General features: G+C 46.2%; 1 protein-coding gene across 13 annotated transcripts in view; it reads left to right on the top strand.

The window, feature by feature from the left end:
• The window catches only part of DOCK7 (dedicator of cytokinesis 7), a 93,497-nt gene that overhangs the window by 13,361 nt on the left and 63,559 nt on the right, over positions 1 to 16,577 (top strand). For all 13 annotated transcript variants that reach the window (XM_066192963.1, XM_066192962.1, XM_066192959.1 and 10 more), the window contains exons 3-9: positions 8,392 to 8,567; positions 9,079 to 9,147; positions 11,511 to 11,640; positions 11,747 to 11,959; positions 12,335 to 12,420; positions 14,352 to 14,418; positions 15,734 to 15,883. In XM_066192963.1, the coding sequence (XP_066049060.1) occupies positions 8,392 to 8,567; positions 9,079 to 9,147; positions 11,511 to 11,640; positions 11,747 to 11,959; positions 12,335 to 12,420; positions 14,352 to 14,418; positions 15,734 to 15,883 (891 nt within the window). The remainder of the gene's footprint in view (positions 1 to 8,391; positions 8,568 to 9,078; positions 9,148 to 11,510; positions 11,641 to 11,746; positions 11,960 to 12,334; positions 12,421 to 14,351; positions 14,419 to 15,733; positions 15,884 to 16,577) is intronic.

The following is a 16,577-nucleotide window of genomic DNA, read 5'->3' as shown; positions in this document are numbered from 1 at the left end:
GGGATAAATACTCTTAATTAAATTTTATTATACCAAGTAATTGTTAATAAACAGACTGGGAGAGCTGGGGGTGCTCACCTGGAGGGGAGAAAGCTCTGGGGAGAGCTCAGAGCCCCTTCCAGTGTCCAAAGGGGCTCCAGGAGAGCTGGAGAGGAGCTGGGGACAAGGCCTGGAGGGACAGGACACAGGGAATGGCTTCCCACTGCCAGAGGTTGGATGTTAGGAGAATTTCTTTGCTCAGAGGGTGAAGAGGCCCTGGCACAGGCTGCCCTGGGATTGTCCCAGGCACTGACCAGCCCGGGCAGCTCTGCCAGCTCCTCGCGTGTCCCGTGGGTCATCCAGCCATGCAGGGCATAAATTGTCCCCTGGGAACTCCGAGGTGCCTGTGCCAGGGGTTTCAGGGCCAGGAGAGCATGTGTGTGGTTGCAGGGCTCAGGGCCACCAGGGTCTGCCTGTGTGAGCCCCCAGGGTCTGGAGGGGTCAGTCTCTACTGACCTGATGTAACGTTTCTGCCAGAAGTGGGGGATCTGTGGTTTTTCTGCAGTCTCTGTTCAAACTCTGTGCCTTTTTCGTTTCTCTGTTGCTGTCTCAGTTTCTGCTTTCAGATTTGTCACAGTTTATCAGAGGGATACTCTTGGAGATGAGTCTCAGCACTTGCATTTTCTGTGTCAAAGTCTTTGTGTTCTCCAAATACTCTTGGTGAAATTACACAATCTTTAGTCATCGAAGATCTTGTCTTCTTACCCGTCCTTGGAGGCATAACTCGTGTCTTTCTAGGGTTGGTAAGAAATTGCTGTAGTATTCCCAGATAACTAATTAATCTCTGATTAATATTAATATTTCTATACCCAGATGGCTTCCTACATTAGCAGCCAGTTATCACAGCAAATAACCTGGCAGTATTTGTACATAAAGCATCTCACTGGTTTTGGGACTGGCTGTTCCTTGTTACACGTGGGATCCTTCTTTAGGTATATTTGTAATTATTTCACAGAATCCCAGACTGCTTTGGGTTGGAAGGATCTTGAAGCCCATCCTGTTCCACCCTTTGCCAGGGCCAGGGGCATCTTCCACTATCCCAGGTTGCTCCAAGCCCTGTCCAAGCTGGCCTTGGACATTTCCAGGGATGAGGAATCCATTTCCTTTCATTAGAAGCTTTTTCTAACTCAAGCACTGTGACAGAATTTGACTCCCACTGCAGATCTCACAGAATCCAGATCTTCAAACTGAATGTTTTCAGCTTTCAAAAAAAACGGAGGCTTCAGACACGGAGAATGCTTACAACCATTTTCGGGGCACGTTTGCGATTTGGAAATGAAGGGCTTTCATCAGCTGCTCCCTGTGGTAATGACATCTCACAGAACATCACACAAAAGGAGGAATAAGAGCCAGAGCAGAGCAGGAGATAGGGAGCTGCATTCCAGAGGCGGTGGGGAGGTAATGACTGCTCTTCTGCCTGGGGAGGTGTCATCCTTGGTGAGGCTTGGGAGCTGCCTGTGGTTGATGGAAAGCAGAGATTGCCGAGGAATCTCCTCGGTTCATTTGAATATTTCCATGTGTTATAAATGCAGCCAAAAAAAAAAAAAAAAAAATGAAATGCAGGAGTTCTCTGGGCTCACCAGGCATCAGGAGTATGGGTTTTCTGAAATGCAGGGATGGCAGCAGACGGATTTGCGAGGCTTTGAATTTGGATCCGTTTGGATTATTTTTGGAGTGTTTAGTTGAAAGAAAATGTCATTTTTGCAAGTAAAACATGTTTTTTCATTACTTGACTGTTGTCAGTGGTTAACATTACGCTGCTCATGTTTCAAAACCTCTTTGAGTGACTTGCCTGTAGTTCACACTTAAAAATAGATCTAATGCCTGTGTTTAGCAAGCTCATTTCTTTAAACTGTTACCTTCTTTAACCTGCCTGCAGATTGTAACTTTTTTTTTTTTTTTTTAGCATATTACATTCTCACATTTATTCTGAGTCCTTCCAGTACCTCAGATTTGACTCCTGTTCCCTGAGATACCAGTATCCCTTTAAGGGTGACAGGATTTTGCCCCGGCAAGCACAGGCCATCTGCATTCCTGACTGCTCAGCAAGGGAAGTGCCTGTTTGCCCTGGAGACCCAGAGATAGCTGAGGGAAGGCTGGGGCTCAGCTTTGAAATGTTAATCTGCTGCTTCTGTCCTTCCAAGATTTTGCCCAGGGAAGGCGGTGGGTGGGAAGTTGGTATTAATTTAGAATTTGGAGCTTCGGCACAATCTGTTGCAGTTTTAGCGCGTTATAAATCGCTTAATATTTAAGGAGGTATCGAAGTTAAGATGGAACTTTGTCCTGATTTCAAAATTGGCAAGAAATATCACCCTGATTTTGAAGAAGTGCTTTAGCTGCCAAGTAAAAATAGCAGTCAGGATCCTCCCTGTGATGAGGAGCTCTCTGCAAGGTTAATTTTCCAAGGTCTCCTATCAAATCCTTACAGGGAGTTTTACTCCCACACAGGAGGCAGGAGATACAACCTTCCACACTTTTTACCATTGTCATCTTTACAGAGCCCTCCATTGTGCTGTGATTATCACAGGGCTCGGGGCTCTGCCCTTGGGAATTGTGCATCTTATTTGAGCTGAAAGGGAAATTGGGCTTGGATTGGGCCACAGCAGCTTGGGTTCAAATCCTTGTTGTGCCAGATGCATCCTGCCAAGCTGTCATGTCATAACCTCTCAGTGCTGTTGGGGCTCCCTGTGAGATTGGGCATCCTGGGAGGGCAGAGGTGAGGGAGGGAGAAGGAAGTGGGAGGGAATGTTGTTTTCCATGGCTGTGCTGTCATACCCAAGCTGGAAAAGTCTGCAGGATCGCAGCAGGGATTTGAGTGTGTCACTTCCAGCGTGTCCCACGAGACTCCTCGTGGCGCTCAGGACAACTGGTGTGAGTTGGGCAAACATCCCCTGTGCCCAGCAGTCTGTTTAGGGAAGGGATGGGCTAAAGTCCTCCAGGGGATGCCTGCGGACATCAGGGCGCTGTGCTCCAGTCATTCCCTGGGAGATGGGGGTAATCATTGTCCCTTTTCCTGCCCTGGTTGTTACTGAGCTGCTGTGCGGCGCCCAGGAGAGCGAATCTAGAGTCTTCAGCTACCTGTACAAGCCTGACCTCTGCATTGTGTTTTTTGTTTCCTTGTGCGAGCTTTGCAGTGTGGTGCCCTGGGTGTAGCTTTCCCTGCACGTTATCCCCGTGTTCCCTTTGTCATCCCTTTGGGATGCTTGGCTAAAGTGAGTGGAGGTTTGTGTTGCCCTCCGTGGAGTGATGCCGCATCCCCTCCCCGAGGCTCCTGCAGATTTGTGCGGGTGCTTTTGTTAGTGATGATGACGATCCAGGTAGGTGCTCTAAAGGAGGAAATAAATAGGGGAGAGACATGTGCACTAAAACTCCACGAAAATACAATGTTTGCTGTCTGGAGAAGGGCAAAGTCGATAGGGAACGCAGTTTTATTTTCCAGCTTTTAAGGGGATGTAACAGTGAAGAATAACACAACCTTAAAGAAGAAAGCTTGAGTGTCCCCACTGCAGGAGAGCTGTAAACCTTTGAAATAAGGGTTTGTCCTGCAAGTGCTGAGAGCCAGAACTGCAGCAGCACAGGTGCACCTCTGGAAACTGCCTGTTAAATGGGTTAGGGAAGGCAAATCAGGTAGGCTGCTGTCTGATTTCACTGATTGAACGTGCCTGTGGTGGGGTTAAGGACACGCAGAATTGTCATTTCCATGTGAGGGGTTTGATTGGGGTTATCGGAGTCCTGTTTGATTTCTTCTGTGCTTTCAGTTTATCAGCACTGTGATAAACACAGTGTTTATGCTGGCAGGGAGCAGGTTATGCCCCTCTTACTCATCCTGAGCTGCCCTTTCTCCCCACATTGTCCTCCTGTAGATTTTAATGGCACCAGAACAGCGCTTGCCATGAGTGAGGTGGCCGTGCCTGATCCTGGGATAAAAACTGAGTGAAAACCGTGTTAGGTAATCGTCCAGAATTTCATCTGTAATTACAGCCTGCACAAAATCAAAGAGTGTTTTTTTTAAAGAGCAGCAATTGTGGGAGCAGCTTTCCTTTGCATATTTTTAGCACGTATTTGCTATTAATTTACATTATTCTATGGTTCTGGTGGGGAAGATGCTCAGGGCTCTTGCAGACTTTGGTTTCTGGAGGGTCTTAATGAACTCAACAGAAATGAACCCCCCGGCAGGGATTTCTTGCAGTAACACTCCAGTGTTTCCCCATTAGGTTTATTAGAGGAGACCACATTGAAGCCTTTCAATACTTAAAGGGGGCTAAGAGAAAACAAGGAGAGTGACTTTTTACACAGGCAGACAGTGATAGGGAGAGTGGTTTCAAACTAAAAGAGGAGAAATTCAGATTAGATATTAAGAAATTCCTCCCTGTGAGGCTGCTGAGGCCCTGGCACAGGGTGCCCAGAGGAGCTGTGGCTGCCCCTGGATCCCTGGAAGTGTCCAGGGCCAGGCTGGATGGGGCTTGGAGCAGCCTGGGATAGTGGAAGGTGTCAGGGTTGAAAGAGGATGAGCTTTAAGGTTCTTTCCTCCAAAACCACTCCGGGATTCCGTGATTAGCCAGTCGACAGGTGGTCTGCATGTTTGCGAACACGGGACTGGAATTGTCCTTCTGCCTTTGGAAGTCCAGTGAAGAGGAACTGGCTGTGCTTTGTGAAGGAGACACCTACTGTTGCTTCCCTGGAGCCGCCAGGAGGAATGGGCAAAGCATTTCCTGGGAGCAGGATGAAGATTGCCCAGAGCCTGGCTGTGTCTGCAGCCTGCCAGCAAGCAGGGCTGTGGCAGAGCACGGCTTTATCCTCCTCGGCTGCTGCCCCTTCCTGCTGCAGCAGATTTCAAACCTTTCCGCGTGCAGCTGACGGGACTGGCAGTTCTCTGGTGGTTGAGATCAGCTGTACCACGGTGTCACACTCCTGCAGGTCGGGACAATCGGCTCTTGGATGCCTCTTGTTTCTCCTGGTGCCACAAGAGGCCAGCTGGGCTGGAGGGGAGATAACAAAGCAGGTTCTGCTCCTCCAGCAGCAGTGAGGTTGGTTGGGATGGTGGGGTTGAGTAACGTGGTGTTTATCTGAGCTTGCCCAGCTCCTCCAGTGGGCTCGTTTCACCTGATGGGTCTGTGTGGCCATTTCAGGTGACTGGTGCTTTGCCCACGTGCCACAGGAAGAGCCCTTGGTATTCTGTGTGTCATTGTCCCCATCCTTTGGAGCAGTGCTGGGGCGTGGAGCAGGACGGGGAAGATGTTAAACCATTGACAGCAGGAGCCTTGAGAGGAGCTCTTGTGGTTCCGTTCTCACGTGGGGACATCTTTTAGGTTCATATTCCTTTCGGTGCATTTATTCATCCTTCTTTCCTCCTCCTTCTTTTTCATCACTTCTTCCCCCACAAATATCTGAAGCCTAAAATAACGTGCTTGCCTTTTATCTGCCAATAGTCTGACACCAAGTAGTTCCTCTCCGTACCCATGAATTTATGTTTGGCCTGTTTACTCAGGTGCTAGACAGTATTTCTGGCTGCACAGATGGCGAGTCTAACACGGGCCTCTGGATTTGACTCCTGTGTTTGTTTACATCTTCATGGTATGAGAGTTACCCGAACAGACAAAGTGGAAAATTGTGAAGTGCAACCTGGGGCCTAATCCTGAAATGTGTGAAGGGCTTGGAAAACCCCTGGAGAGCCCCTGAGCATTTCCTGCCTTGCTGGATTGGGTGATTTCTATTTGGTGTGGTCACTTCATTCATCTCCTGTCCAACACATCACAGTGCTGCTGTTGGACAAGGGGACTTGGGGATGTGAAGTGCCAGGGATGAGGGGACGTGGTGTGTTTTGGGCTGTGACAGCCTCACGCCTTCAGTCCTGCCTGTCCCCTTGAGCTCTGCATTCATACAGAGCTTTTTCCTCATCTTTTTTTTGTAATTCTGTTTATCAGGATGAGTGGAGTGGAAAGATTGGAAGGGATGGGTTCCTGTGTGTTAGAGAATCCCAGATCAATGAGTTTGTGCAGGTTAAAACACAGCGCTTGCACGGGCAGCTCACTTTTGGAAGATACCTCAGCTTTGGAGCTGCCAGGTCAGAAAGAGGAATGAAAACTAAGTTTTAAAATGTTAGGGCTTAAGCACAGGCTCAGCTAAGCAGCTTTAATTCATCCTGTGAGGCTTCCTTACCCCACTGTGCTTACAGTGTCCAGCAAGGAGCAGCATCACTGCATGGATGGGGCTCCGCACTGGCCGTGGGAGGATGGGAGGGGGTTCTTTTCCCAGCCCCTCTGGACACCCCCTGCTTCTGGAGCTTTTTGCCCCGTGATTTGGTGACTTTTATCTTCATCTGCAAGGAGTCTCCATTGCTGGGTGGTTCCTCCTCTTTGGTTCTGAGGTCTGTCGGTGGAAGGGATGATTTGAGGCAGAGCAGCACCGGAGGTTTGCAGCGCTTGGAAACAAACAGCCACTTGTAGCAATTCCTTAGAGGAAAAGCTGTCACCCCTCAGTGACATTTGTCGGGGATCTTGTGCCAAACGGAGCTGCTCTGCCTGTCTGTGAAGAGCAGGGTGAGGTGGTGACGTCTCAGCTGTGGTGTGCGAAGGAGCAGTGACAAGTTCTGCAGCGATGAAAGCAGTGGAAAGCGTCTGGTTTGTGTTTCCAAAAGTTCTCCAAAATCACGTACTTTGAGTCCATTTCAAGACTTCAGCATTAGAAGGGGGGAAAAGGTTGTGGGGTTAAAGAGAGATGATCATCACCTTCTTCTGAAAGGTGTCCCTGCCCATGGCAGAAGTTTGGAACAAGCTTGTCTTTAAGGTCCCTTCCAACCCTTCTATGATTCCTTTGATATTTCTTTGCACAGAAATGAATTGGTTTATTTTACCTAAATTGCAGGATCAAATACTACGTTTCTAGCCACCGCGTATTTTTTTTGGTGACCCAGATTCTTATCTGGCAAAAAGTCATCTGGTCCAACTCCCCTGACTTCCTTGGAGTCACGCTGGTTTCCTGCTGAAGGATTTGCCTTCTAAGAAAATTGCAGCATTCATTGAAGTTGGTTGTGGTAGGGAGATGCTTTCAGTACCCTCAGTGTCAGCCGAGTCTTTTTCCTTGAACAAAGCGTTGATTCATTTCCGAACTTGTTGGCAATAGTTTCAAAACTGGAATTTGGGATTTGTGTAGCAAAATTTTTGAGAAGCGCGTTTAAAACTGACGTACTGAGTGTTCTGTTTAAAGTCATCTCCGACACAAGCTAATGGATAGTTCCTTGTCCCACAGAAATCGTCTGGATGACAGGAAAGGGGAAGTTAGCAGAGAAAACTGCTGAATTTGGATGTGCTTTTGTGGCTCAGCTTCCCTGGCACGTGCCAGGGAATTCTAGGAAATCTGTCAGTTGCTGCAGAGACAGCTTCCTCAAAACTTGTTTTTAGTCTTTCGTTTTCTTAACGTCTGCCTTAATGTATAGCCTCATAGCATAGTGATCTCATATCAGAATATTTATATGTATTTATATAATGGAATATGTAAAAAAAGCAAGTTATGCAATGTCAGTATGTATCCAGTTTATGCAAATTTTCTGCTAATGCATCTAAAAAAAGCTCAGGATGGTGAGATCAGCGCTGCCAGTGAAATTTACTGTTTTCCTGCACGTTTTCAGTCATTCCTTGCGCTTCAGGTAAAGGCTTTGTGCCCAGTAAAGATGATTTTTAAGCACCCGTTTTATTGAGGGCAGCGTCCCTCCTTCCTGGCATGGGCAGAGTCATTGTGGCACTAAAGGCTCTAATATCAGGGAGAAGAGGTGGTTAAACTTGTACCTGTGGTGGGGGTGAACATGGTGTTTTGTGCTCCCCAGAGAGGTGGTTTAATTCAAAATGTTGTTAGTCCTGAGAGCTGTGTGGCTGCCTGAGTCCCTGGTAAATCAGGCCTTGCTCTGGCTTCTGCGGGAGGAAGGATTCCTGCATCTTGGATCAGCATCAAGGTTCCCTCTGTGATCACAGCCTGGCGAAAACAAATCCGGCCTCAGATACGTGGGAAATAAAGTGCTACGTTTCCTTTTGTTGTATTTCTTGAGACCAGATGTAACCTTTCCTGGCTCTAGTTGTGTTTTTGTTTGGTTTTTTTTTTTTTTTAACGCGGCGATGGCGCGCACCAGAGAGATGTGCAGGGGAACATCAGATAAAAGATAAGACGTGAGGAACAGCTCTGTGGTGTGTGTTAGCTGAGGTTAACACCGCTGGGGTTAATCATCTGATGTTGCATCAAATCCCTCACCGAGGCAGAGGAACTGGTTTAAAAGAGAGAGCAGAAAAAACGCGCGTGTGATTTCCCCTTTGTTCATTGGCCTCGGTTTAAGGCCCCGTGTGGCGGTTTGTGTGTTCCCAGGTGCCTCTCACGGAAACTGTGGATCCCGTGGACCTGGAGGAGTATCTCAGCACCCACCCTCTGGCCATGGAGTCGGGGCCCCTGCGGGACCTGCTGGAGTTTCCCTCCGATGACATCGAGGTGGTTTACACCCCCCGCGAGTGCCGGACGCTCGTGTCGGCCGTGCCCGAGGAGAGGTAGGACAGCAGGGACCTGAAACACTGTGCAGAGCTAGAGAATAAAGTAGATCTTTACTGAAAGGCCTCCAGGATACACCCTGGGCAGGACTACACCCAAGGTGGACTCCAAATGGTCCCAGAATGGACCCAAGATGGCTCACCGGTCACCAGGTCTCGCCCTTTCAGAAGTTTTGGTCCATTTGCACATTGGGGTTGAATTGTCCAGTCCCAGCTCCAGGCTGTGAGGTCCCATCCTCCTTGTCCCTCCCTCCAGCCCACCCTTGTTTGTGCTGTTGGGGCTGAGAGTTGTCCTTGGTGTGCAGCAGGAGAAGGATTTGTTTTGTGTCCCTGCTGTGTGCAGAGCTGAGTGACACTGACTGTGAGCTCGGAGCTGCACCCCTGGGCACCACACAACCTGAAATACATGGAAGATAAAACTTAAGGCATCAGTGATGCTCCAGGGAATTAAATGTGTGTTTAATAAATCATCATCATCTCTGTGATCTTTGTTTTTTTGTCCTTTTAACAGCGAGATGGACCCTCACGTGAGGGACTGTGTCAGGAGTTACACGGAGGACTGGGCGATCGTGAACAGAAAGTGAGTTCCCCTGTGGTGTTTGTCACCCTAAGTTCATGTTTAAACTTTGCTCAAGTGCTATGAAGAGGCTCAAAAATATTGTCCTGGCTGCCGATCATCTGCTCTGGCTTTTAGTTGCCCGGTTCAGCTGAACTGATGCTTTGTGTTTGGAAAATTGGATCTTGGACGTCAAAACCCCTTGGGGCATTTTGGAAAATCTAGGCCATTTCAGTCCACAGTTGCTCCTTTACCACGGGAGAGCAATTACAGAATGTGGACAAGTAAAATTACTTTCAGCATTTGTTTTTTTGTTTTTCTTTTTTTGTCTTTTTCCTTTGTTCCATCTGGTTTTAGTCCTTTTTAGAGACAAGTTGCATGAATTTTGCAGCGATGTACGATTTACTTACAATCACAACCGTATGATAGACAAGGTGGCCTCTGCAGCTTCCACTGGTTCCCTGAGAGACCTGGGGAAAGTACATCATTCAAACAAATAATTGTTAGTATTTGAACCATCACAACATTTACCTAATGAGTTAACAGTTCAGAGGATGGGCATGCATTGATTATTCCATGCAAATTAGCAGGAAGGGTTCTGAGTGTCTTTAGCTGGAGCACACACTCTCTCGGATGATTGGAAGTCTGATGACTTCAAGAGCTGCTGTCAAGGAGTGAGTGATCCATGTGATGTGCATCACCTACAAATGACTTGGCTGCAGCTCCAGCTCTGCCCTTGTGGCAGTTGCCACAATTCACTGCTTTAATGTTGTCCTGAGAGCCACTTCAGGGGGTGCTCAGGATATGCTTGGCACTGCTAACGTGACCTAATAAAAAAGTGTTTTGTAATCTCATACCAAAAAAATAAAACAAACAACCCACCCAGAAAGGAACCTGAGAGGGAGGGAGATGTTTTATTAACTCCCAGCAGAGTCTTGGATCCACCACAGACCTGGGCAGTGTGACCCACTCTTGGCTCCTCAGTGTCTTTCATTGGTACCTGGAATTCCTGGCGGTGATTCCTGCTCTGATGAGGTTTGTTTGGTGGGGGTTTGTCCTCTGAGAGTCATGGCACTTTCTGCTTGCATAGAATCGTGGCAGTGCACTGGGTGGAAATCGAAGAGTTACTGCTGGAGCAGGGGACAAGCCCAAAAGCTCAGCTGGGAAGGGCTGAATTATTTCTCAAGTAAGGATGCCAACAATTTCCTCTTAATCCAGCCGGGCACAAACCCCAGCTCTTGGAAGAACTGCTGAACTGACTTGTGACATTCCATCCTTTTCTTCCCCACTCCAGGGGAAATAATCTTTATGTCCATCTCTGCCTCCAGTTTTTTGTAACCAAAATGTTTTTGAGGCAGGGAAATCCACCCATTCAGTAATTCCTTTAATGAGATTGGAAAAGGTGAATAAGTTCACTGGCTTGAAAAAAAACCCCACTAGCATATTCTGATTTCAAGCTTATGACATAACTTCAGTGTGCTAGACTGAGGAAGTGAGGTGTGAATTAGAGCTAATTTACACTTGTTGGTGGAGCTGTGATGGAAATGCAGACATCCGGGTGAGGGTTGTACAGATCCTATTGTTCAGCTCTCAGGAATTACAGCAGAGTAAGGAAAATGCATTCCTCCTTTTTTCTCTTCCCTCTTTATTCACTGCTAGCCTACCCATGGTTTTCCCCATGTCTGCAGCATCCCTCTGTGGTAACTTTAGTACCAGGGCATGGTAAGAACAATTAATTCTAGACGTGATCCCAGGAGCTGACTTGGAGTGAGTGTTGCAGGGAGACCCTGGCTCTGCCCATGTGTGTGTGTATAAATACAGAGGTGGTGCCGTTTGGCACCCAAAAATTTGTTAGTCAAAGAGAACTGCTCCTGTTCACTTGTGGGAGCTCTCATACTCTGGAAAGCTCTGGGGGACCCACTTCCCTTACACTTGTTTTACTCAGGGTTGGAAAGTTGTTCTCCAGAGGTGCTCAGGATTTTCCTGAGTTGCTCTTTTGGTTTTCCAGTTAATCATTTTATCTGCTCCAAGGCAGTTCCTGCTCCAGCAGAACCACTGGCCTTCAAGCCCTGGTGTTCCCGGCCTGTTTTTAGCCTGGCATCACAATGGCACATTTTACAACGACTTTAATTGGCCCTTGATAATCCTCCTTTTGACATCACCCAGAGTGGCTTTATAGATGAACAGAGTCACATTGTAGTGTTGGAATAGTGGCTGTTGGATGATGCCCCAGCTCCAGTGGAGCTGACTGGAAATCGTGTTTGCGGAGAGCAGCTCCTGCCTCGGGAGGACCCACGCTGATAATGCTGGCTTTGTTCCGGGCTGCTGCTTCTGGGGTCGGGGTCAAAAGGGCTGCTGAGAACGTGTTTGAAACCATCTCTTTGCAGATACCACAAGCTGGGAACTGGGTTCAACCCCAACACCTTGGACAAGCAGAAGGAGAGGCAGAAAGGGCTCCCCAAGCAGGTCTTCGAGTCTGACGAAGCTCCGGATGGCAACAGCTACCAGGATGAACAAGTAATGTGCCTTTAAAACCTCGCTACATAAAACCTAATTTATAGTCCAGCTTTAAAAGTGCAGTCCTTTTCCCATTACAAGTTGCTTTTAATTTGTTGGCTCTCAGGATGACCTTAAGCGACGCTCAATGTCGATCGACGACACTCCCCGGGGCAGCTGGGCCTGCAGCATCTTCGACCTGAAGAACTCCCTGCCCGATGCCCTTCTCCCAAACCTGCTGGACAGAACCCCAAACGAGGAGATTGACCACCACAACGAGGACCAGAGGAAGTCCAGCAGGCATAAGGAGCTTTTTGCACTACACCCAGCACCAGATGAGGTATTTTTCTACGTGGGTGGGACTAGAAGAGTGAAGGGTGTAGGAAATGTGGGAGCTGTCAGTCTGCCACGGGTTTAAAGGATTTAGGATCACCTGTGTTTAACATGCATGAGAACTGCAGCTGTTTTGTGTTTTTTCAGCGTGTTGTCTTGCCCATAGATACTACTTCCTGAAGATTGGGTTTCCCTTCTGGTTATGCAATCCCCAGAAACATTAGAGGGATTTAATTTAGCATATTTATAGCTGCTGATGAACGCACCGTGCTGGGAAGCCTCGGATTAAATTGGTGCCACGTCTTAGAAGAAAAAAGTGGTTGATGTGTTTGCTTCCTGATTCTGCTGGTGGTTTGTACAGGGATTGTGTCTCTGATTCCAGGAGGAGCCCATAGAGAGACTCAGTGTCCCTGAAGTACCCAAAGAACACTTTGGCCAAAGACTCCTGGTGAAGTGTTTGTCCCTGAAGTAAGTACCACTCCAACAGACAGCTGCAGAAATTCAGAATTTCAAATCTGCTGCTGTATCCACGTGCATCTGGAATAACTCCTCTGCCTTGTTTATTGCCCTGGAAGGGTCACTGCATTGTTTGGTCATAAGCTTTGAGGTTAATTTTATAAAGGTTGAGTTACCCATTTGTATCTTCAAGACTTCCTGCAGAGTGATGAGACAGGAAATATCCTCCTGCCTTGGCTTTTCTCCCTGTTGCTTTCCAGCTCTGCCTGTTCCATGTCACGGGCATGTGACATCAGGCTTCACCACACTCCTCCAGGGCTCTGGAGTTGGCCACTCACTGGTGTTCACCTCCCTGATGAGGAAATTTGAGATTAAACTTAAAGATTAAAAATACTCGAGCCTTAGAAACAGAAAGACACCCAAAGATTTGCCAAAGTTTAGGCTCAACAACCTTGACTGTGTCCCTTTAAGAGTGAAGACTTTATATACTTAGTAAGCATTAACTGGAGGAATAGAAACCTGTTAAACAAGTTTAATGAAGTGGAGCTCCTGAATATAGGGTTACCTGCAGCTGGTTCATTGCCTATAACTCTTCTCTAATAACACAAGGTAAAATTTTACTGTTATTCCCTTGGAGAAATAAAGTACAAAACTGATTTTCCACACTGCTGTATTCATCTTCTGTGTCCTCAGTTAGGTCAACCCTTCTTATTAGAGAGCTCCAGTTGCTGCTCATAACTGAGATATATGTGTGGGACATTTCTCCTGCTCGTAGAGTACTCCAGGACCTAATATAGCCGTAGAGATGAACTGATTTTGCAGCCTTTTATGAACTGGAACAACATAATATGCAGTAGCAGTGCAGCTTTCCCTCCAAAGGAGGGTGTCTTTAGCATAAATAAGTTAGATGCTGGAAATTAATGTTTTCTGCTCTTTAGGCATCTCTTGCTGACTGCCAGTTGATAGCAAATCTGCCCAGCTGAGTGTTTGCTTGTGTACCTGGGAATCTCTGAGCCTGTGCTCGGGGATGTAATCCAGGATTGTGCCATCTCAGTGGCACAAAACAAGGACATTTTCCCCAGGGAGAGGGCTCAGATGACCTGAGCAGGGTCATTTCCAGGTTAATCTCAGCTTTGTTGCAAAACTGGAGAAAACACCTGTTTGGTGGTGTGTCCCAGCTTCCAGGCCGAAGCCGAGAGCTCTCTGCAAGGGCTGGGTGTGCAGGGGATCCCAGCGTGGATGGGGCATGAGTTTTGTGGGGAGGCTGTGCAGACAAGAATGGCGTTTCAGCCCCTGCTCCCTGTGGTGCAGGGACGGGATTTGAATGGTTTTAAATTCCTTTAAGTCCCCAGGTGTTCTTACAATAAGTTCAGCGCTGTTTGGTGGGTCAGCGTTCCTGTTGGGAGCGTTGGAATTTGCATAAACGCTGGATAACAGTGACTGTGCAAAGCTGGCACCTTTCTGAGGGAGTTCTTGGCATTTTCTGACAACAGTTAACTGTTGAAAATTGCCCAGATAGGTGTCCCTGAGTGTCCAGAGGCAGGAGCCCTCTGGCCAGTGATGCTGAGAGGAGCAGCTGGTCATTTAGCCTGGGCAGCACAGGAAATTGGCTTCTCCAGGGAATCAGGGGAACTGGGTGCTCCAGTTATCCCAATTCCTCTCCCTTGGAAGAAGCTTTTGGACTGCTTTGCTTGGCTTTCAGTGAGTCCAAATGGCTTTTAGAAGGTCCAGGGAGCTCTGGCATGGTCCTGGTGGGAGGGAGCAGGGCAGGAGTGGGGTGGAAATTGGGAAACAAGATCCCTTTGGAGCAGGAGCAGCCCTTGGGTTGGCTCAGCTGTTCCTGACAGCTCAGTCCCCATCACCCAGGGAGGATTCGGGGACAGGGTTGGTTATTCTTACTGACAAAATGCAAGTCAACTGATTCTGTGTTTCCTTCTTTCAAGATTTGAAATAGAAATTGAGCCCATTTTTGCGAGTTTGGCTTTGTATGATGTTAAAGAAAAGAAGAAGGTAGGTTTTTAATTACTTAAATGTGACATTTTTCTGAAATTTAAGAACAAAAATGGAGGAATGAATTCTGGTGGCAAAGCTTTAAGTCACTGTCCTACAGTGACATAGGGGTTGGAGGAACGATGAAGGCATTTGATGACATCTTGTGTGTTCTTGATAGAAGAGATGAGGTGTAACCAATTGCCTAAAAATATTATCTGTGAGTGCCTGAATTGAGAAAAAAAAATCCAATTTTGGCTTTCAAAAGTCTCTTCCCCAGAGAGAACTTAGGTAACTGGAACCTTTTATTTAGATTAGGTTTTTTATGACTTTCTTAATCTCTTTTTGGTGATTCAGCATGGCATGGGGCCAAGCAACACTTCAATAATGCACCAGAAAGTCACGCATGCTAAAATTGCTAAAATCAAAACAAAACTGAGGAGTCTTTTCAAGATCTAAGTTATAGGAAATGCAAAATACATTTCTTCGCCTATTTATGTCCTGTGTTTAATATTTAAAGAGTCTCTTAGTTTTCCTTGTTCAAGATATTAGCAGTAGTGGAGAGAAAAATGTTAAAAATATGCATTTTGACATTTATCTCTTTAAGACTTGAATTTAATGCATTGAGATTTAAGTTATGTAGATGAGAGTATGTAGAATATTATGTGAACTTTGTTTAATATTTAAATCACATTTCAGAAGCCAATTTTATCATCTCATTACTCCTTTTTTTTCTTTTTTTTATTTTGGCTCTAATGTAGTAAGTTCTTTAGTGACCTCTGGTGTTGGTAACCTGCTCACATCTTTTTTGGCTCTGAAGCTTTGCAGTCAAAGATTTGGTGTTTCAGGGTAGAAAGCTCAGTGTCTGTCTTTCAAGGGGTGCCCTTTTCCCTTTTCCCTTTTCCCTTTTCCCTTTTCCCTTTTCCCTTTTCCCTTTTCCCTTTTCCCTTTTCCCTTTTCCCTTTTCCCTTTTCCCTTTTCCCTTTTCCCTTTTCCCTTTTCCCTTTTCCCTTTTCCCTTTTCCCTTTTCCCTTTTCTTTCCATATATTGGTGTTTTCAATTCTGCTAACAATGGTAATTCCTAATCCTGTGATGAAGCTACACACCTTAGAGGAGCTGGAGGAAATTTTATGGGTAGTTGGTGGTGTTTCCTCCATTTCCTTTCTCACTGTCCTGCCTTGATTTCTTAATCAAAAAGGATTTCTTTTTCTTGTCATACATGGTTTGAAACGAGGAGCGTTTGACATGTATTTTAAAACTATTTTAAATTGTTCATGAGGTATTTGGAAAAAAAAAAATGTAACTAATGCTTGAAACTACCCAATTTCTTCCTTAGATTTCAGAGAATTTCTACTTTGATTTAAACTCTGAGCAAATGAAGGGAATGCTTCGGCCTCATGTCCCCCCTGCTGCTATTTCCACCCTGGCCAGATCTGCCATCTTTTCTATCACCTACCCATCCCAAGATGTCTTTCTAGTAATAAAGGTAAGAAATGCCAAGGAAATCAAAAAGATTGTGGTCTCTTGGTTTTTGTTTAAAATGAAATAGAAATTCTGTTCTCAGAATTGTAAACAGTGCTGCTTTATTTCAAGCATCCTCACTTAAGTTCCTTTGTAACGACCAGTTCAGTGCACTGAAACTGGAAAGAGCACAGAGGTTTGCGTGGTGATATAAATCAGTTTTCTGGGGCTTGACCTTGGTTTTCATATAAAACAATGTGCTGACTCCTTAAAATGACAGACAGGTCAGTGACTTAAAAATATCTATTGATCTGAATCTCATTTCAAAAAGCATACACGCCCCTCAGCAAGATTTTCAGATGTGTTTAAGGGCTGAAATTGCTGAAAGAGTGAGATCCATAACTGAAATAAAATGCAACATTGGTCACTCCTGGGATAAAGTACACAAAAATAAAAGTTATTGTCTGTTCTCTCCTTTGATTCAATGAGTGCACAGTTGTTGCTCGTTCAGGTGGGTGTTTGAGTCAACCTTTTTGGGTGGACTCTGGATAAAAGTCATCCTGCGGTAAAAAGGGGAGTTCAAGACATATTTTCAGTTCACGGGCGGTGTGAAAGTTCTGCAGGAAATGCTTTTTACACAAGTTCTTGTGAAGGAATTTTTTGCTTCTTTGTGCTTGTTCAATTTATTAATCCTTGCTGGATCCATGTCCTTGTAATGG

Source organism: Chamaea fasciata, unplaced genomic scaffold (genome assembly GCF_029207755.1).
Source record: "Chamaea fasciata isolate MVZ Bird 193981 ecotype frontalis unplaced genomic scaffold, bChaFas1.0.hap1 SCAF_10, whole genome shotgun sequence".
Taxonomy (NCBI): Eukaryota; Metazoa; Chordata; class Aves; order Passeriformes; family Sylviidae; genus Chamaea; species Chamaea fasciata.
The sequence above is the reverse complement of the archived record's forward strand: the minus strand, read 5'-3'. Positions and strand labels throughout refer to the sequence as shown.